General features: G+C 40.5%; 1 protein-coding gene across 2 annotated transcripts in view; it reads right to left on the reverse strand.

Annotated features, from left to right (window-relative positions):
• Dcdc1 (doublecortin domain containing 1) overlaps positions 1-22357 on the reverse strand; it is a 62542-nt gene that overhangs the window by 37006 nt on the left and 3179 nt on the right. The window contains exons 1-8 of one of the 2 annotated variants that reach the window (XM_035446858.1): positions 18754-18915; positions 16404-16496; positions 13087-13186; positions 9923-10058; positions 8229-8388; positions 3059-3217; positions 1487-1687; positions 481-574 (exon numbers count right to left, since the gene is read on the reverse strand). In XM_035446858.1, the coding sequence (XP_035302749.1) occupies positions 481-574; positions 1487-1687; positions 3059-3217; positions 8229-8388; positions 9923-10058; positions 13087-13186; positions 16404-16496; positions 18754-18884 (1074 nt within the window). In that variant the 5' untranslated portion in view covers positions 18885-18915. Of the gene's footprint in view, positions 1-480; positions 575-1486; positions 1688-3058; positions 3218-8228; positions 8389-9922; positions 10059-13086; positions 13187-16403; positions 16497-18753; positions 18933-22357 lie in introns of those variants that run through there. The other variant, XM_035446859.1, reaches the window with a different exon arrangement.

The following is a 22357-nucleotide window of genomic DNA, read 5'->3' on the forward strand; positions in this document are numbered from 1 at the left end:
TCAAGTGAAGCCTGAATTAACAGGTGCTGCAAATGGGTTTCTTAGCAGACTTACCACTGTGGGCTCATGGCCTCCAAAAAACACCGACCAGATCTCTTCCTCTGGTATTCACACCAGGAGGCCTTGCCTGTGCTCTTTCATCAATGAATTTAGGTGCACCCAAGAGCCATCAACCCCCGAGGCTACAAGCTCCATGAATTCTGTGGGGACAGTTTCTCACTCACTTGCCAGGGTGTGAACTGCCCCCACCCTGGACTATCAGCAAGCCTACATTCACTATTGGTCAGAATGAATCAAACTGAGGTATCTCAATATGCTCAATTTGAAGTCTAGACAGAGTATTACAAAAAGATTTTTAACAGTGACATTCAAAATAATATTCTATAACAGCTATTGCTTTGCTCTGTAACAAAGAGACACTGAGCCTCCCTGCAGCTTCATGAAAGGGCATGGCTTCTTGTTGGCCTGTGCATATCTTACCTGAATGATAACTGGATAGCCATGGGCTTCATTTTGAGCCTTGGTCATAGACACTGCCAGCACAAGGTTGGGGTTACTCACTAGGTGAATAGTCCTTAAGAAGACAGAATTAGTTGCATTATGTAACAGACTGTGGTTATTATAAATGGAATTTCTATATGTTTCTGCTATGTAGAAACCCAAGTTTCTTTAGGTTCACCAGCTTATCAGAACAAATAAGCTTTGATAGTCTGCTATGAATATTATTAAATATCTATAATAATTTATGTATAATATATCAATAATAGCTTGTATTTTATCATAGTTTAATAATTCCTCAAAATTTATTTCCCCTATTTAAATTATGCTGTTGTTTCTGTCTCTAGATTATTCCCAACCTGATATATCTTTATTATCCATGTGGCTAATATTTTTCCATGTTGCTATAATTGAGAAGCAGTGAAGATGATGAAATGGGATGGAATCCTGGGTCTATCTCTTACCACTTTATGGCATGAACAACTCAATGTTTCAATTTACCCATCTGTATGCTAGAATAATGTGCATCCTGTGGGAATTGAATGAGTGAATACACATAAAAGTAAACATTATAAGGACAAGCATTCGTTATAATTATGTATTCATGTGGCCTTTTAAAGTGTTTTACTGGGGCTGGATTGATGGTTCATCAGACAAGAGCACATACTTCTCTTACAGAGGACTCAAGTTCAGTTCCCAGCACCCATACTGACCCACAAACACCTGTAACTCCAGTTCCAGGAACTCTGATATGTTCTCTGACCTACACAGGCACCTACACCTATGTGTATACAACTACACACAGAGAAACACATTAAGTTAATATTTAACCATGTACAGGAACAAGGAGAAATGTGTAAAGAAACATGAATCTAAATGCTGTCAACATTCCATCTTATTTTATCTTTTCATCTCAACTTTGTCCCATGCACTTTGATTCGTAAACCTCACAAGTTTACGCATCAAGTTACCTCACAAGTGAGTTTACCTGCTTTCTTCCTTGTGTGTCCAGTGTTGGTGACCGTCATTGGATTTCTTCTCCATCAAAACTACCTCTGTGCCTGACCGGAGTTTTGAGCCTTGTACACCCAGAACCAGCTGAGGAGCACCTAGGCTGATGATTTGCCCGTCTCTATATTCAAACTCCTGACGACATAGCTTCTTCAATTTACTATGCTTTGGGAAATGGCTAAGGCAAAGAAAACTCTTGTTAATGACAGGAAAATGGCCCTGGGCGTGTATGCACTGGAGATGCTAAGTTCTGTTGGTCAGAGTTGCCCCTGAACTGTTAACTTGCAGTGGTAAATATTCCAGAAGAACAGCACTGAGGCCATCAGCAGTGTGCTTCTAAGCTGGCATAGATAGTAAATCCTGTGGTTGGAGAGATGGGTCAGCAGTTAGGTGTACTGGCTGAGTGATCTGAGTTTGGTTTGCAGCACCCGCAGCCAACAGCTAGCTCACAGACACCTCTAACTCCAGGTTCAGGGATCAGACTTCCTCTTTTGGCTTCTACTCAAAATGCACTCAAATATGGTACACACACACACACACACACACACACACACACACACGTTAATTTAAAAAAAAATTGAAGTAGAATCCTGAGCTTATTTTATAAAAGACATAAATGCTTATCTAAGAGAACATTTGAAAAATTTGCCAGCTAAGAGAAAGGAAATTCAGATGGAAAAGCAGCACAGCTAAGGAAGAAAAGATTAAATTCAAAGGAAAGAAGGAGCCAGAGAAGGGGCATGTAGAATGAAACCAGAGAAATAATGGTGTTTTGTGAAAAGTGAAATCTTTTTTTCTTCTTGCTCCTGGGTTCTGGGTTCCAAAATTTCAATGATGAACTATCATAAAAGAATAAGGAAATGTCAGGAAGTTAATTTAAACAAATATCTTACATAAGGACCTTAAAACATTAAGTAGACATGTGGCACATTATAAACATCAAAATACAATGTCATAGTAATCTAAAGAGCTCTACTAAGCCTCTGTTGTGTGCATGCTTTAATGGTAATGGCTAAATCTGAGGAAATCGTTTAACTCACATGTGCTAGTAACTACTATAATGTCAGGCAAATGTCTAAAGATTATGGAAAAGTACTGTGTATGTTATATTCCTAATATTTCATTGGATGATGACCAGAATGAAATGTTTAAAAGGAAAAGTTGTATTTTTCTAGCTTCTTAAAGGCATTAAGGACATCCTACTGAGTGTTTAGCAATTTATCCACACACTCATCCAACAAATACAAAGGTTCAAATTCTATTCTAAGTTCTCAGGAGTCAAAGGTGGATGGAAGTACTGTTTAGTAAAAAGAGTCCATCAGACACCAAGACATCATGGTCAGCCTGCACGGGAGGAGCTGAGGGGCAAAGAATCCATCCTTCTCACCACTCACAGATGCTTTCATCAGCATCACAAGACAAAAATGTGCATGCTGGCACACACTGTAGCCAATCAAAGTAAAAATGTTAAAGACTGTGCTTGTAAGCAGCATGAGGGGGGTCTAAGGCCAGACAGAACCTTCCAACAGGAATCCCTTGCCAATTTTACCTGTGTTTCTTCTGGGGCTGCACATTTTCAAAGGGCTCTATTTCCATTTTCTTGGGAAGGCTGCCATCATCTTTAAGGTTGTATGATGGGTCTTGCCAAGCATACTTAAGCATCCGGCAACAGGCTTCCATGCGGAGATGGGCTCTCGCATGTGAATCTCTGTCAAGATGCAGGGGCAAAGTCTTAAGAATGGTGACGTATGTTCACAGAGTCTCCAGCTGTAGCATGACAACAGAATGCAGGATATTGGCACTTCTGTAAATCGTATTTTCATGGGGGGGGGGCTAGATTTGGAAATCCACACTTCACTGGTACACAGTTTAGATCTGTTAGTAGAAGCCAGCAAATAAAACCCCTCAATCACAAAATAGGCAGCATTCATTTTTGTTAGTTTAGTTTAGAAAATGGGTCTGTGTACTATATTCCAAAGTTATATTAAGACAGTTTGAGCAATTCATAATAAATATGAGATAACACTCCTACACTGGTGTTTAAGTAGGTCCTAATTTTGTCTGAAGCAGTATACCCCAGATGTGGGAATTGCATACATTTATTCTGAAGATGATATTTCTCAATAGAGAAATCTAAAGTGACTCAAATCACAGCTGCATGCATGTTTTTTTAATTGAGAAAAGTACATAGAAACTTTAGAATGTAATAGTGATGGTTTGAATATTCAAGACAAAGGTGGCCAGGAGTAGCAGCCACTGTTCAGATCCATGGATTCTAAACTCCAGGCTGCAATTAGAACATATATTCTTTGAGTGAGATTGGGACGCAGCATTATGATGACTGTTCTGCCAAGGGAGCAATAAACACACAGGCAAACAGCAAGTGTATTTCAGCCCTGATATACAACTGGGCAAATAACGTTCTTTCTCTGCAATAGGCTGTGCCCAACAAGGTAGTGGTGATAACTTGATGTAATTGCAAGCATTATCAAATGACTGAAGACTTCCAGGGAAACTCTGGCGTTAACACATTGGCTTTGCACTTTTCGAGTGCCAGGGCCAGGTGCTGCACATGGGTATGAGATTTGAGTGCAACCAGGGCCTCCTTCAGAGCACAAGCAGTTTCCCCAGTCAGCATATCCCCGGTCGTTGAAAATACACCAGTGCCATCTTGTGTTTGAAACAGAAAACACAGCTCTTCCATATAGTGATATATTATTTATGATTTATTAAAGCTTGACTGAGGATTCAGAAAAGCAGAGTCTGCCACAAGCTATAGAAGCCAGGCACACATCTTTAACCCCAGCAGCCAGAAACTAGGAGGTGGTGGTACACATCTTTAATCCTAGGACTCAGGGTTAAGAGGTAGACTTATCTCTGTGAGTTCAAGGCCACCCAAATCTACACAAGAGTGAATCAGTCTAAAAGAGAATTACAGCTCACACCTTTAATCCAAACTTTAGGGAAGTATATAAGTCAGAAGCAAGGTCTCAGAGAGGCATTCATTCTCCAGCCATGCTGAGGAAAGGTTACAGTCTGAGGTTGGTGAGACCTCATGGAGACAGGATCAGTTCATTCAGCCCAAAGTAGAGGTAAGAAGCTAGTGGCCAGCTGCTTTGTTTTCTGATATCCAGCTTGACGCTTGAACCCCAATGTCAGTCTCTGGGTCTTTTATGTTTTGTGTTATACTTCCACCCTCACCTCACAAACAGGTGTCCTATAGTCTACATGGAATTTAACAGCTTTGCTAGTCCTGGTAAGTCAAATGTAGTAAAGTCAATTCTAGAAAAGCCTTTAAAGAATCTATCTTGTTTAAATAATTAATGAACCAAATTGCTTATTCATAAGAAGCATCTCCCACTAGTTATTCATCCCTTTCACCAATATTTATCTAACATCTAGTATATGCCAGGTATAGTACACTTCATGTTGGGTACATTAAAAACAGGATAGGTAAGGTCTAGGTTCATGATACATGACACTCACATTGTGTGGGGAAATGGAAAAATAGCAAACAAGGAAGTGAATAACCACAACTTGCTCCCCTGTGGAAGAAAACAGAATACTGCAATGGGAAGTCACTGTGATGGGATCTGCAATACTTCAGAAATGGAGCCAAAGAGTCCTCTCAGTGGCCATCTTAAAACTGAGGGACCAAAAAAAAAAAAAAGAAAATGAAACAAAAACTTCTGAGGGCCATGAAGAAGTCTGCTCTGTAAGAACCAAATAAGTAACTAAAACTTAGAAGATCAAGAATACATTTGATTCGTGAGGAACAGGAAGATGCTGATACAACAGAGTGGGAGGTTAGGGAGGTAGTTTCACACAGGGCTGAGAAGTTAGGAAAGGACAATCTCTGCAGTACTGTGAGAAAGTGAGAAGGTCGTCCCCACATTCTGTGCTCTGAACTTGCTTCATCAGCAGGGGTGCCGAGCCCAGTACCAGGCTCTTTCTCACACTGCTCCTTACAGAAGTAGGCACACATCTCTCCTCAGAAGGCAGCAAGGACAAAGACTCACCTTTCAGCCCTGAAAACAAACATGCAGGTAACATATTGACTGAGCAGGTTACATTTAGGAACATATATGTACATACATATATGTACAAACATACACGTGATAGTGAAAGAAAAGAAGCCATGAGTTTGAAAGACAGTGAGGCAGCGTTTGTGGGAGGGCTTGGATGGAGGAGAGGGAAGGGAGAAATGTAATTAAATCATAATCTCAAAAAGAAAAGAAAAGAAAAGATCCCTTTTAGACTTATGTTCTTAGAGCTTGCTTGATGGATGCCTTCCTTAAATCATCTCAATTCTCACACGCTAGATCTTCTGAAGATGCAGACCGAGGGATTCCAGACAAACTGCACGGTGATTTCTAACATGGAGTTTTGTCATCAAGGACATCTTCCGGAAGAGGGAGGAAGGAACATGAGAGAAGGTAGTGAAGGATATGTGACATGGAAGGCCAACGGGGACATTTGGGAAGAAGGTGACTAAAGCAGAGCAAGAAGGGGGGTGGAGGAGGGCAGTAGGGGAAGAGGTGAGCAAGAGTAATATGCACTCTTGGGATGAACGTTTGAAAACACTGTAGCCAAACCCATGACTTTTCATACTAAATAAAAAAATAAATAAATAAACGCAATTAAATGTACACAGAAGATAATGTCCTCAGACAAAGATCAAAGAACTAGTGAAAGTGATGTTCAAAGAGGGACAGCTAGGTATACTGATAAGTGAGGCCTAAAGGCCTGTCAGCTAGAAGTGGAGTTCATCACAGGGAAGCCTAGGCTCAAGGGATAGAGATTTCTAAGAGTTAGTCATCTGTCTTAGGGTTTCTATTGGTATGACGAAACACCATGGCCAAAAGAAAGTTGGGGAGGAAACGGTTACACTTCAGCATTGCTGTTCACCATTGAACCAAGTCAGAACAGTAACTCAAACAGGACAGCAACCTGGAGTCAGGAGCTGATGCAGAGGCCATAGAGGGGAACTGCTTACTTACTGGCCTGCTTCCCCTGGCTTGCTCAGCCCAGCTTCTTATAGAACCCAGGACCGGCAGTCCAAGGATGGTACCACCCACCATGCACTGGGCCCTCCCTTAGTGATCACTAATTGAGAAAAAGCCTTAGTTGAATCTCATCAAGGCATTTCCTCAATGGAGGCTCCTTCCTCTCTGATGACTCTAGCTGTGTCACGCTGACACACAAAGCCAGTTAGTGCAGTCATCAAAGCAGAATGAGCTGCCCTGTGAGCCAGTGACACCCTGGACTCAGGAGTGTTGGAGAGCCTGGGTCACAAAACCCACCTGAGTGTTTGAGTGAAACCCACACTATATAATGGGTACTGTGAGCTCCCTCGCCTTGAACTCCAGGCCCTGTTGTGACTGGTTCACAAAGCAGAACTTTGCTCTCAAAAGGTTCTTTTTCCTCACTCAATTTCGTCTAAGTGCAGCCTGGTATCTCAGAGGCCAGAGAAAGCATTCTTTAGAAGAATGGAAGGAATGTTAGGAAAGCTTCTGTCCAATTACCTAAATTTTATGGGAGATGCTACACGTGAAAAACAGCCTGTGGTTGCTTCAAGAAATGGACTAGATGAATCACTTGTCAGATTGAAAAATGTGATTCCTAAAACCAGCTTCCTACAAGTTAGTAACAAGGTGAGCCAGCAATGGCTCAGCAGGTATAGGCACCAGTTACCAGGACTGGCAACTTGAGTTTGATCCTTACAGCCCATAGTGGAAGAAGATAATGAAGCCCTTGTCCTCTGACTTCTGCACCTGAACTGTGGCACACATATGCAAAATTAATAAATTGAAAAGTAAGTTTATAACAAGGATAAAAGAGTTTTGACTGTCCCTAGGCTCTGGTCTGGAATGAACTCAATCTTTCCCTTATTCTGCCTTTGCAGAGCATGTGGTGTGGAGTCCTTTTCCACACTGAGGCCCCATGTGGGACAAGAAAGATCAGGGAGAAGGGGTCTCACAAGGACATCTCCATGTGTAGCAGTGTGAAAAGTATGGAAGTCACCACAGATAGGTGTGTGACAAGAGAGAGAACTTGAGGCAGAAAGAAGTATCTGCAGTGAACCTTAGGAATATGCTACCTTCAGGTCCCAGCTTGTCACCTATTAGAACTTGGTATGATAGCAAGAAGACATGTGCCAAATGGGAGTGACCATGAGGTACAAATGAGGTTGTTGACAGGCAGGGCTGGGGGCTGGCAGAGGGCAGAGTATTACTCAACTTGTCAGTCTAGGTGCTCACTGAAGCACTGTGGGAAAAGCTGACATGTCAGCAAGATAACTGTCCACAGATGGACCTTAGAGGACTTGAAAGGATGACATGATGGAGACCTGTCAGAAAGTTATTTCAATAGTTTAGGATGATTCAATGTTGGCTGGTAAAAAACATGATGAATCAGAGAGAGAGAGAGAGACAGAGAGAGACAGAGACAGAGACAGAGACACACACAGAGAGAATAATGCTGAGATAATGTCTTTAAAGAATCATCACGTTGTGGCAATATCACTGAAAGTAGATGAAGATGATGGTTAAAGCTCTAGTTCCACTAATCTGTCAAAAAAAGTAAGTAAATACTGTGTCTTAAAGTGATGGAGTTTCAGAAATTTCTCTGAGTTCCCTGAATGGGCTGCATGCTGCCTCAGGTGGAAGAGCTATGGCCACACAACACTGGTCCATTTTCTGGCCACAGTGACTACTTACAGAGTGTCTCTGGAAGCATTTCCTGGTATTAAAGCAGCATTTTGCATCTGAGTTCCCTCTGGTCCTTTCACTTGCTTCTCTTCTTCAAGAATGACTACAGGTTTATTCACAGCAAGCTTACCCCCAGACACAAGGTCACCTTGGACTTCTAAAACAAGAGCTGAGAAGAAACGAACAAATTGCAAAGACATATTAGTCTTGACCGAAGAGCATCAGGAATCCAAAATACACATTCCCACAAGTATGAAACCTTTACCCTTTGAACATCCTTTAAACAAGAAGTTGAACTTTATTTAACTGGATGCTGGCCAATTCCTTCCTCTTAAGATATACTTAGACAAAAGTACTAATAACAGTTATTCCCAAGGTTAATTTAATTATTCTCTATTCCAGTTATTCAAATAAGCTATAGTATCTACATATGTGTCTTTAGATTGTTATCTGGAATTCAGACTCAACCATGAAATCCAATGCTGTGAAAGATGTGTGTAAAACTTTGTGTGTGTGGGATAATGGTTTTTCCTCACTTAGATAAAGGAAAGAGGCAGCTCACAAGGAAGAAAAAGATGTTGTAAGAGAAAAAGTGAAAGTCCAAACTCAGGAACAGGGTTGAGGGGGTGGCAGAAATCAACCATATGTTGTTCCTCTGAAGCCAACACCTTGTTTGTTGAGCCAGGGCTCCCCAAGGAGAACTGGGGCTCACTGATTTAGGCTAGTTTAGCTGACCAGTGAGTCTGTCTCACCAGATGCCAATGACAGTTTCTGACATCCAAACAGCATCCTGTCCCAAGACAACCACCATGTAAGCCAAGAAATACAGCACCGATGCATACGTTTCCCACAAGCCTTTCTCTCCTAGTTAGTGTATAAAGAGTTTTACTTCAGTGTTGGCCTTCAGGGAAAGAGGTAGAAGGCAGAGAATACCAAAAACCACCACAAGGGAATCCTATTTCTCCTTATAGGCTTCACTGCAGAAACTAGGGAAACATCAGGCCTCCATAACACAATCCTTTCATGGCTATATGCATATGGACTTGGCTTTCTGGAGATGTAACTAGGACCTATCAGTTGTCAAGCAGCAAAGTGGTTGACACACAAGGATAAGGAGGCTCTCTAGTCAGAGGTAAGCCAGCTGCCACTGCCTGGTTCCAGAGAGCAAGTCAGAGCAGGAAGGAGACTGAGCCAGGTAGGAAGCATATGGCTCACTCAAAGTCCAATCCAGGTCAAATGACCAAATACAAGTGACCCAGGCATTGACATCTCTGGGAAGCCAGGCACAAGAGGATCTCTATCCCAAGTTTTTTTCCTCTCAGCCAAGTGGGACTCTGCAGACTACAGAGTTCTAAGGCCCTGCCTAAGAGACTGATTACATAAACAAATGGTACAGCATGAAAACATGATTGGACATGTAATCCATTTTTCCTTGATGGGAATGCATGGGGCTCACAAATTATATATATGTAAAACATAAAAGGAATTGTGTTGAGTTTTTTTTTTAATCCTTTTGCTCTTCTGAAGCATTGTAGGTAACAAAATATGCAACTCTGTTAAATATACTCTAATAAATGAGGCTAAAGAGTTAAACAGCAAATTGCAGGGCTGAAACATGGGTTGTTTGAATAAATATGATTTCAGTATAAAGCAATGACATCCAGTGTGTTGGGGTGTCAAAGTAAGGTAACTTCAAAGCTTACCTTCCACCTTGCGCATGCTGCAAAAGGTTTTAATCTTGGAAACATCAAGCTCAAGGCTCCTGAGGAAGACTTGCTTCCTTTGTTGAGCAATGGAGAGGTCAGGGTTAATCCAGTGTTCTCCACATGAAACATATACCTATCAAAGAAATGAGTCAGGGATCTGGCGTGTAAGGGATTGAAGCACTTTTATTCAAGAAACACCCCAGAATAGAAGAAATCATGGCAGTCAGAACCTTCCAGAGGGTGAATAGCCAAACTGTTGTATCATGGAATACCACCCAGTAATGAAAAGGAACAAGCTACTGACAGAGGCACCAGTTCTGCATAGCACACTACAGGCGGCAAAGCCTCAACTGTGTGTGTGCTGTTTGATGCCAGGACCTCTTTCGTGGCTTGCTAGTGATGCCAGCATCTTGTGCAACATGGCTAGAGCAGAAAACAAAATGTTACACGTCTTCTTTGCAACTCCTATGAGGCTGTAGTCATTTACAAATAAAAAAATTAGTCTTTTAAAATGGAAGGGGAGGAAAGAAGGAGGGATTAAAATACAAGTATAATCAGAGGCTGGCCAACGGTGACCAAGGCACAGATGGGAGCTGCTGGTGCTTTTTGTAAATACAGCTTTACTGGGAAGGAGGCTTGCCCATTTGCTCACATGCAATCAGTAATGCTGGTGTTGCAGTAGAGACCACATTGTCACCAAAGCCTAACATCTTCACTACCTGTCCTCTCTTAGAAAAAAGATCCCTTGCATCAATGGCTAGCAGTTAAAACAGGTACCACTCTTGCAGGGCTAGGTTCCTAGCATCCATGTTAGGTGGCTTACCACCACCCCTAAATTAGCTTCAGGGGATACAATGCCCACTTATAGCCTCCAGGGGCACAGCATATGTATGTATAAACCCCATACAGAGACACAAAACTAAACACATAACTAAAAATCAAGATTTTTTAAACACACACACACCTGGATCTGTTTTTGCTGTTTATATGTATATGGTTTCAAGACTGGTGACTCTGAATTAGACAACCAATAAGGAGCTCAACCTTGGGAGAGGCTAATTCTCCTTCTCCTAGTGGTCATTAGTTGCCTGCAGTTCTTAGTCTATGGGTAGGGCTCTACAAAATTGTTCCCTTGATGTCTGTTGATACTGCCATTGTTCTGGTCTTGTTTATGCATACACATACATACATAGACTCAAGCATATTTGTTTAAAATAATAATAATCAGAGAATAAAAGGCTCTCAACTTGAGAGTGGCAGGGACTTGGGGGAGTTTTGAGGAAGAGTGATTGAGAGAAAAAGGAGGAGAGAAAGTGACATAATTTTATTTTAATTAAAAACTTTGTAGAATTCTATTTCAATTAAAATTATATAGAATTAACATGTCTTCTTTAAGGTAGCTTTGGTTTATTGAACAATATTAAAATGTACAACAAATGTGCACTTTTCTCCTCATTTTCCATGTACCTATGCCTTAAATGCCCTTAAATACATTCTCTTCTCTCCTTCCTTCTATCCTTCTTACCCTCCCCTTGACAGTGTCCATCTATATAGCCTGGTCTAGCCTTGCACTTCAAAATCATCCAGCCCAAGTCTCCTGATTGCTGGGAGTGTGGGAATGCCACCAAACCTGGCATATCCCCTTAAAGGAGAGGAAAAATAATGTCATGTTGAAACCCAGCCTGAAGAGAACCCCACTGCTACCTCTTGCCATCACCATGCACTCATCATTTAGCTCTTTGCATGAGGATGAGGATACACTGAAGTTCCTCCTAGGCATTGCCCTCCTTGAACAAGAGGCTTCCCATTCTTTTGCAGACATTAAATCTAATAATTACTCCCATTACAACCTTCACACTCTGAGAGTGGTGAGTTAAACCCTGGTGACTAAAGACACACTCCCAACTCCATCTCACCCTCCTTCTACCCATATTCCCTTTGCCCTGGTGCCTTCTCTATACTTCTCTTTATGCTACAGTTATTTATCTTTTGGTATTATTTATTTTAAGCTAGTCTTCCCAAAATTCCAAATGAAAAAAGAAAACAAAACCAAACAAACAACTGTTTCTGTACAAGCAGAAACATTAAAAACCCACAAAACTCTTAGAAATGATAGAATTCATATTCCACATAAAACCTGCCAAAGTTCCAGGCAGTGGTGGTGCACACCTTTAATCCCAGCACTCAGGAGGCAGAGGCAGGTGAATCTCTGTGAGTTTGAGACCAGCCTGGTCTACAAGAGCTAGTTCCAGGACAGCCTCCAAAGTCACAGGGAAACCCTGTCTCGAAAAACCAAAAAAAAAAAAAAAAGAAGAAAGAAAGAAAAAAACAACAAAAAAAACTGCCAAAGAGCCAGGCCTCCTCACCTGCTGCCTCTCACTCTGTTCAGTATAGGTGGCTTTCAAACTCTCTCAGGAGGTCCTCAGATTTCAGAGCCCTAGTCAAGCTTTTTTTGTTTTTTTTTTTTGTTTTGTTTTTTGTTTTTGCTTTGGTCACATGTACATGCATGTATGCATGTGTGTGTGTGTATGTGTGTGTGCGTGTGTGTACACACATGCGTGCTGATTTTTCTTGAGACAGTATCTCCCTACACAGACCAGACTGGCCCAGAACTTCCTATACAGCTAACACTGACCTTGAAGTCACAATTCTCCTGTTTCAGATTCTAGGAGTACTGGGGTTACTGGCATGAGCCACCATGTCCAGCTTGGAGATTTGGTACAATAGCATGAGCTTGGTTCTTTATTCAAGGAACTTCAGGCATCAGTCAGGGAAAGGAATGTTTTTACTTATGCTGTTATCTCTAAATCCAGAAATGGGGTGGGGGGAAAGACTAGGCTGTGTGAGACCTTCCATTTTTCAGTTTCCTCTAGACTCCAAGTAGAACATATGAAAGGGTGTACCTTTTTTTTTATCTGAGAAATTGAGGAAATTAGTGATTTAGTAAGAAAATCATTAATAACTATATATAGATTTCAAAAAGAGTTAGGAATCTATCTCCATCAGCAACAGATATAGAAATCAGAAGTGATGAATAACTGGCCTGCCTTGGGCTCTATAGTAGAGCCCAAGAATGGCAAGGATGGAAGCATTGAAGGGTGTTTTCCTTAGCTCTAGTGCTCATGTATTCACATTTCCAATTCCACCCTCTCCTTGGTTACCTGTTCATCTCTCTGTAGGTCATTCAGGGAAAAAATTTCCCTCCCCTTTTCATTGAAAAGTCTCCGAGCAGCAGAAGGTAAATTTAAAATTTCAGTGCATCTGTAATAAGAGACGAATAAATTGATTTTGCATATAGACAGTTTTCAATGTAAGAAAACAAAAGAAACCAAGGCCTGGCCATTAATGAGGCCTCATGAGCCAGTGTGTCTTTTGACTCTCAGTTCCTGTCTCTGGTTTATGGACTTAAGAAAGTCAAACTTTCTCAGCCCGTGCTTATCTACATCTGGCCATTTCTGTGACTTTAACTCATGTTCATCCTTTTACCTAAAATACATTCCTTAGCTTTTTCAGTTGAAGTTCCAGGCTTTCTCCAAAGTCACCAAAGCCACACCTGTCACCCAGCAGTTTCTCTTCCTCCTCTCCTAGAAGTGACTGAAACCAGGGTTTTGGCCTGGTTAGAAAACAGTGTTATCAATGATTCCCTGCTCCTCAGTTTCATGCAATATTTTGTGGGCACTGAGATGAATGACATACCTTCTTGACTCCTGGAGGAGTCACCTATCTAGCCAAGAGTGAAGACAGGCCATCCGCTGATGCACAGCACAATGGAGTAGGTGCTATTGTAAGCAATGGCCAGTGTCTTTTAAAAACAAAGGAAAACAGTAGATAAAGCAGGGGCTTTATCTAAGTAAGTGACATTGGCTTGGACTTGAAAGCATTAATAGGAGTTCATTAAGAGTAGAATGACATCGTGGGTGTTATGGTGGAAGGAAGGGGAAGGGGAGGGGCAAACAAGACTTTGACTGGGGAAGGGAAAGGGGAGTAATACAGAAGGAAAGAGGAAGAAGAGGCAACACTAAGGATGTGTGAAAAGACAGTAAGGGAAACATTATTTTATAAGCTTTCTTAAAAATACAAATGTACACATATATGCATTTATATAGTCCAAATGTAGTTACACCACATGGGGTGATATTTTTCCCCAAGAGCCATAGACTATCTAACAAAACCCCTATGCCAGGCATTGAAAACCCCTTTTAGAGCTGTTGGCCCTGCATTTCCAAGAGACTCCTAGAATAGCACAGACTATTGCTCTTGCCCTAGGTTTCCTCAGAACTCAAAAGTGAGACCCAATTGCAGAAGACACCTTACACTTCAGACACAGAACTTGGAGGAATCGAGTTGTAACTGACATAGAAGCCTCCTCCTTGAGGGCTAGCTCTCATAATATCAGAAAGTCCTATGTAAGGCATTAATAATCCCACCCAACTATAAAGCCTTGGCTTCAGTAAATAATTGTCCAGTAAGATACCTCCAATGGGACTCTTACCTTGGGGAGTAACTAACAGCTAGTCTAATTGGAATTAAAGCCCATTCAATAGGAGGGAAACCATGCCTAGTATTGTAAACCTAGCTAACCCCCCATGGCTGGAGAGATCATGAACCCTACAGAAGAATCTACTACTGATGTTTTTCTGAACCAATATAATTTCTAACTGTATTCTAAGCACTGAACCTCATACCCAAAGCTAAGTGTAAGGCCGACACCTTATCAGAGAAGCTTCTTTTTGCAGTAGGCAGGGACTACTACAAAGAACCATCACTGGTAAAAAATGCAAAGGATAAGTGGCAATGGAGTGTGTAGCCTTAGTTGGGAGATCTACAACACAACCTAAGGCTCAGGAAATGCCATGGAAGATGGAGGCAGAAAGACTGCAAGAGTCAGAGAACATGGATACCTGCTAAGACAGTGTCTTCTAGACATGACCATGATGTAGCACTCATGAAAATATCAACAGTATAGTTGGTTAAATAATACCTGCATAATGACCATATCAAATAATATGCCAATATGGATGGGAGAAATTCCAGAAGGTCCCACACTAGATAAAGAGTTATAAGCCAATCAGTGTCTGCTGAGAGGAGAATCAGTTTTCTCCAGAGATGAGTGCCTAGATAGGCTATCCAATACCAAGTGATCATCACTAAACACATGTACACAGGAAGAACACTAAAGGGACTCGTGTGTGTGTGTGTGTGTGTGTGTGTGTGTGTGTGTGTGTGTGTGTGTGTGTGTAAAACAATAACAGTTAAAGAAATAGAGGAAAGGTCCATGAACTTGACAGGAGAGGAGGAGTTTGGGGGACAGAAGGAAGGTAGAAATGAAATTCTCAAAAACTAAAAATAAAATAGATGAGTTAAGGCTGGGCCTGAGTATGTGAATGGGTTGGGGGAATCTGATGAGCCTGGAAAGAAGATAGGAACAGCTTGAAGGTATTTAGGATTCTAGAACGACAAGCTGGAGTTCTAGTTCACAGAGAGCCACTGAAGGGATTGTAGTAGGTGTTTTGCCCTTGGCTATGCTTAGACCTTGGGCAGAGAGAAGTAGAGCTAACATGAGGTGGGCCATTTCCTAAACACTATTGTTGGATGAAGGGCTCGGCACGCATTGCTTTTGCTACATGCACCACTGTAGCGAGCTAGAAATGACTTGGTGCTCCTTAGCTGCACTTAGCATGAGCATTTCTAATTCCTACTTCCTTCATCAGCATGCAGCAATTAAGCAGATAATGAGACCAGATATGTCCTTGAGCGGGTCTTGAAAGGAAATAAGCCAGTAAGAAGTACATCGTCTCATGCTCCATTTGATGGAGCAGTGTACAGAGTGAAGTCCCTCACTCACAGCAGTGGGTGGAATTGCCCTGCTTCTATTTGACTGATAACAAAAGGGCTAATGCAATGCCTTCTCATTTCCCTGGACTGATGTCCTTGCACCTCCGTGTGGTTACGGTGAAGTCCATGGTAAATCAGCCTTTGTTGCCGGACTCACAGAAGGGCCACAGAGGAAAGGGAAAATGGGTGGCTAACTAATCTTTCTTTATCCTTTATCCTGTTTTGAAACACTAGTTTTAGAGCTGAATTTGGCCCTTCCAGGTAGGCTGCAGAGGGCTGAGACAAGCAGTTTTCTGTACACTCCTTTCTCTTTGCAGCATCCTTGCTGGCCAGAATCAAAGTGTGGAGCAGAAAACAACTGACTTCTAACACCTTGTAATGAATGTATCTTCTGGAGTCTGATTATCTAGATTCAAATGCTAGGCCTCTGTTATTCTGGTTTTGGGGTTTCTGGAGTTTTCCAATTTTGCATTTTGGAGGGAGGTTTTATAAATTAGCTTTGACCTCCTATCACAACATCCGATTAAAAATGTCAGCAGACATTATATTTATGACTTGTATATAGAAATGTTTTGTGTGCTCTCTGTTAGGCGTGAGCATTCAAATGCAAAGCACATTTGCATTTCAAATAGTAAACATTTACCTCTCCAAAAGGTGGTGAAATTCAATCTGGTTTCTTTCTGTTTCAGAATAGTTTGCAGCATGGCTTTTCTCCTTCCTTTCAGCATTAACAGTTCTGCAACATACAATTCAAGGCATGTGCATGTTATTGACATTTTTGACTAGGTACAGCATACGCTAACATGTGGAAAAGTGAGGAGAGCTTAACTTATAATGATTTGCTGCCAATAATCTGCCTTTCTTTAAAATATAAAACTTCAAATTTTAACACAATTAAATATTAAACTTCATATTTCATAATTAAGTGTAAAACTTCAAACTGTATACTGAATGATATGGCTTGCTAAAGAAACCTGTATGCTGTGAAGGATTTGTAAAAGAAAATCTGCAATATTCTGATCCTTTTCCCACAGTGTTGGACACTCTAAAATGTAAATTAAAAAACTTAAAGATGACATTCATTTTTTCTCTGTAATGTTTTATTTACTTAATGATTCTATTTTGAATCTAACCCTAAACAAATTTTAAACAATGATGACCGGAAAACAAACATTTGATCGGAATGTATCTTCATTCCGATTTTGAAGTCAGAGAGCTGTTTTGTGTAGTTTTATAATCACTGTATCTTAGAAAATGAAAAATGGTTCAAACATGGCTAATCATTCAGGAGCGCTGCTGTGGCGCTCCCTGTAGGCCTTTAATGGTGGTGCTAAAGTGGCCTTCTAATGCTTTGATCCTTGATGTGACCCGGCAGGCAGCAGGCATACTGAAGTGTGCAACCGCACAGCAGGTGATCATGACACAGAGAGGCCGAGAGGCCGGGGCTGTCTTCCTCAAGCTTCGTAGATGGTGGAACCAACACCAATAGCAAACCCTCGAAATCGTCCACAGTGAGTTGTTACACAGCTGAAGCACAGCTTGTGGCCAGAGCAGGATGGTGCTAAAATGGATTCCCATCATTACTCCAGAATGCAATTCACACATTCATACAAACATCATACATACATACATACATACATACATACATACATACATACATACATAATCACAATAGCTCAACTTTAAAAAATTAAATACATTTCATGCTAGTTAAGAGCAAAGCATTTCAGACTATGGGCATTTCACACGCTCTCTGCCAAGATATTTGTTCAAATTTGCCAGTCTCTCAAAATACTTTTGAATTCCTTGACTGAGCTAAGCACTTTAAACACTAAGATGATAGGATGCTATCTGTGTATAATATATAATTACAATTAAAGGTACAAAATAGGGGGGAAAAGCATAAATGTAGAGAGGGATAGAAAGGAAGTGTTAATTTCGAGCATTTAGAGAAAAGCCATGCTCTCTTTAAGGGCATTACCCTCACATCTTACATCGAGCAGAATGAGCTAATTATGAGATGTATGCGTCAAAGATTTCAATTTCAGGCTTGACTTTACTTTGAAGATTAATTTTTTACTTTATCATCTTTACAGGCAGTTCAGTGGACAGCCAATCTGAATGTTACTCATTGTTCAGTGATGTATGAAGTATATTTAATCGATGTGAAGAGAGTAATATTAAACTATTATCGGCAGCCTCAGATAGCCTAAATATCCCAGAAGAAAGGTCAAGAGGTAACATTGCCGGTAATTATATGAGAAACAATGTGTTTAACTCATTCTTCCCATCAAAGCTCTTCTACAATCCATAAAATAGAAACATACGGCAGGTGACTTGTCTCCAGTGGTAGAGACATACAGGATGTTTGGGATGGTTTTATGTGCAGGGTAACTTTCGACTACAAATCAATGCTTCCCTAGTACTGTGTGTCTTAAATAACCCAAAAATACCAGAAAATTATTGACAATAATCATTGAGCAATTCAAAAGCTAAATTTACCAAGCATGTTGGTTCTCTCTCCTAAAGATGTGGTCTGTGCCCTTCTGAATGCTCTAACCGCAACCCAAGAGAGAGAGAGCCAGTCCCTCTTCTTCCTTAAAAGGGGTCACGTGGCACACCTGAAGACACGACCCTAGGATGCAGCCACCATCGCAAATCCACTGGTTAAACAAGATGCCACTACACTTGTGTCTACATACACTAGTAAAACTTGAACTAAAGTACTAATTGAAAACAGAGAGAGAACTGTATAAATTGCAGCCACGACACCCTTCAAACTCTTCTATTTGTGTGTGTACTAACACAGAAGAGATCAGTATAAGCTCCTGACTTAGAAACTAAATAAAATCATGTGTCTGTTTCATTTTCAAATAGGACCCTTTTGTAAATACATATATAATCCCTCCAGAAATCATTCTAGCCAAAGACTCACAGCTACAGAACCTGGAGAGTGTACTCAAAGGTGAGTGTCAATGAGTTGTTGCTCTTACTGTGATTTCCATCCTGGTAAGATGTCTGGGCCCATAACGAGGGATTTGCTGTTTTTCTTATCTCCATTCCTCAGAATTCGGAGTCTCATAGGGGCACACTGCTCTGGTGTCTTAGAAGCTGGCCTCTTCATGGGAGGGCTGTTTGGCACCAGTAGACCTTCTATTGGCCAGTCAAACGCCTTCAAAAACAAATGAAAGAATATAAGAACAATAAAATATGAGTCTTTTGTACCTTTAATCCTTCATTCATTCAGCAAAAATTAATTGAGCTGCTCCAAAGAATTATAGGTTTTTTTTTCCGTAAAATAGAATCCAGTGATATTTTTAAATTCAAAATGGTTCACTGTTTTAAAAGTATCCAACTTTTTAAATTCAAAATTGATCATTTTTTAAAGTATCAAAGGAAAGAAACATTCTAGAAGAGTAGAAGTGAATTAACCTCAAGTATCTTTGGTTTTGCTTTTGTGTGAAGTATTTTTAGTCAGTGTGAAGGAAATGAAAATGTGTGAAAAAGAATTTTACCATAGCCTGAAATTATATCATCTTAAACTAGATCAAGGTGGCAGGGGCAGACGACAATGGGGGAGTTTCAAAGCAGAATAAGATGATGAAAAAATAATATATTTCAGACATTTCTGTTGTGGAATTTAGTGAATTTTTATTTACTCATCTAAACTTTTACTCATTAATTTATCCACTCCTCAAATAGTTACTGATTATTTATTTTAGGCACAGAATTAAAACTATAAATTGGACAGAATAATCTATACTTTTGAGATAACTTACTTAGACATCAACTGGAAAATCACCGTAATGAAGGTAGGATGTGTAGGGGATCTCACAAGAGGAGACCCTAACTCAGTAAGGCCACATTGCAGTCCTAAAGTCTTAGGATATAGTTGCAATACTGTGTCAATCCAATTGGGGTATTTTGTTTTATTCTGTTTGTTTGTTTGGGTGCTGGGGGTACAGATGTATTGGGAAGAGTGCTGGCCTTAGTGTAGCAAAGGATTGGTAGAAGTGTGCATATCAGATATGAATATTAGTGGACCATGATATGTGGGAAATAAGGAAAGAAAGGATGGCTCATAAGCACACCTGGAATGGTTGGGAAATACAATTGCTATCCACAGAGATTAAATGGAACATATAGAGCAAATGGAAAAAAATAGTGAAATGAATTGGAAGATACTTCGATGTTTTTTGTTTGAATCAGTAAAACTAGGCCACTGCGGAGTTGTGGGGTTGACTTTTAACATTTCTTTCCCATTACTGGTAGACCACTCAGGTTTTCTGTCTCTCTTTAATTAAATTTATTTCTTTATTGGGAGGGTGCCTTGGGTGTGCAATGGTGTGCTTGAGATCAGAGAGCTACCTACCAGGTGGTTCAGTTCTCTCCTTACACCATGTGAGTCCTAAGGATGGAACTCTGGTCATTTAGATTTGGTGGCAAGCACCTGACCCAGTAAGCTATCTCCCCAGCCCTTTTGGTTTCTTTTTGACTCCTTTTTAATATATGAGCTTTTATCCAAAGAATTTGACCATTTTATTAATTACTATAGTTATTAGCACATAGTTATTTATAATATCCCTTTAGCTTTCTAATCTCTCAGCAGCTATACATATACATCTTCTTTTATTCTTTGTATTATTTCATCTTATCCAAATTTTCTTAGGAAGTACGGCTTGTGTATATATTTTTATTAATATTGTCAAAGAACAGATTTTTGTTTGTTTTGATGTTTCTGTGTACATGTGCCATTTAGTCTGTCAGTTTTTTATTTCATAATTTATTTTATTTCCTTCTTACTTTTTGCATTTTTTTGGTGTATTGGTGGTCAAACATGGAGCCTTATGCATGCTAAGCATGTACCCTACCATTGTGCTATATTTCCAGCCTGCTACCTAATTCCTAACTTCATTCTTACTGTTATTCTCCTAACTCCATAAATTGGATACTGTTCTCATCAGTTTTTAGTTTTTCTGGGTTTTTAATCCTAGGCTAATGAGAAACTCTGTCTGTAAAAATAACAAATAGACAATCCCTAAGGACTATAACCCATGATTATTCTCTGATTTACACACACACACACACACACACACACACACACACACACACACACACCTCACATGTGCACACACAGATTAATTCCACATTGACATTTGGATGTAAAATTACTAACATTCTCACAGTTAGCCTGTGTGTTTCTCAATTTATAGAAGGAGGGTTTGCAACTAAGAGTTTTTCATACCTGGTTGTAGTGGTTTGAATGAGAATGGCTCCCATAGGATCATATATTTGAATGCTTGGTTCCTATTTGGGAATTGTTTGGGAGGGACCATCAGGTGTGGCCTTGTTGGAGAAGGTCTATCTGTGTGTGGGGTTTGAGGATTCAAAAGTCCACACCATTCCCTGTTAACTCTCTCTCTCTCTCTGCTTTATGGTTATGATCAAGATATGAGTTCTCAGCTGTTCCTTTGATCTGATCTGATCCTTTGTCACCACGGACTCTAACCCTCTAAAACCATAAGCCAAATTAAATGTCTTTTATAAGTTGCTTTGGTTAATATCATAGCAACACAAAAGTAAATTTGACAGTATATTTCTGAGGAACAAATCTGAGATGTGATAGTTTAGCACCTAGAGGGTTCTGAACTACTTAGCTTCCAAATCATCTCTAACAGTGGTAGCCACTGTGGACATTTGTTCAGCGCCATGGATGCCCTTCTACCTTTAAATGGGTTCTGTGATTTCTAGGTAGAAGGAATAAGCTAAAAACTCTCTCTCTCTCTCTCTCTCTCTCTCTCTCTCTCTCTCCCTCCCTCCCTCCCTCCCTCCCTCTCTCTCTCTCTCTCTCTCTCTCTCTCTCTCTCTCTCTCTCTCTCTCTCTCTCTCTCTCTGTGTGTGTGTGTGTGTATGCACATTCATGCCACATTGTTCCTATGAAGGTCATGGGACAACCAGGAGTCATTTTTCTCCTTCTACCACATGAGTCCTGGGAATGGAACTCGGGTCATCAGCCTTGGTGACCAGCACTTTTACCTGCTGAGCCATCTCACCCACCTAAGGATTAAAGTATCATAAAAGGAAGAATTGATGTTAGTAGCTCAGATATTTGGAAAGCTAATTTTTCATATCTGGGTGTTTCTGTGTTATCTTACACACACACACACACACACACACACACACACACACACACACAGACAGAGAGAGAGAGAGAGAGAGAGAGAGAGAGAGAGAGAGAGAGGTAACAAAAACTATCTTAATTCTTGTTCTCACAGTTTTTTGTTGTTGTTTTTGTTTGCTTATTTGGTTTTGGTTTTTGTTTGTTTTTCTGAGACAAGGTACCACTATGTAGTCCTGGATGACATGGTACCAGCCCAGAATGATCTTAAACTTGTCATAATCTTCCTGCCTCAGCTTTCCAAGTGCTAGGGGTTTGCCATCAAGTCTGATTTCCCATCCAAGGAAATAGGGAAATACAGCCTCAGGATAATGACAGACAACACAAATATGGATAATTAAACTGGCTGCGGCTGTTTCTCCCCCTCCATTTTCTCGGTTGGAATTCTGGTCTTCCCACTCATTTCTTTATTGGTCTTC

This window comes from Cricetulus griseus, chromosome 6, assembly GCF_003668045.3.
Source record: "Cricetulus griseus strain 17A/GY chromosome 6, alternate assembly CriGri-PICRH-1.0, whole genome shotgun sequence".
NCBI lineage: Eukaryota > Metazoa > Chordata > Mammalia > Rodentia > Cricetidae > Cricetulus > Cricetulus griseus.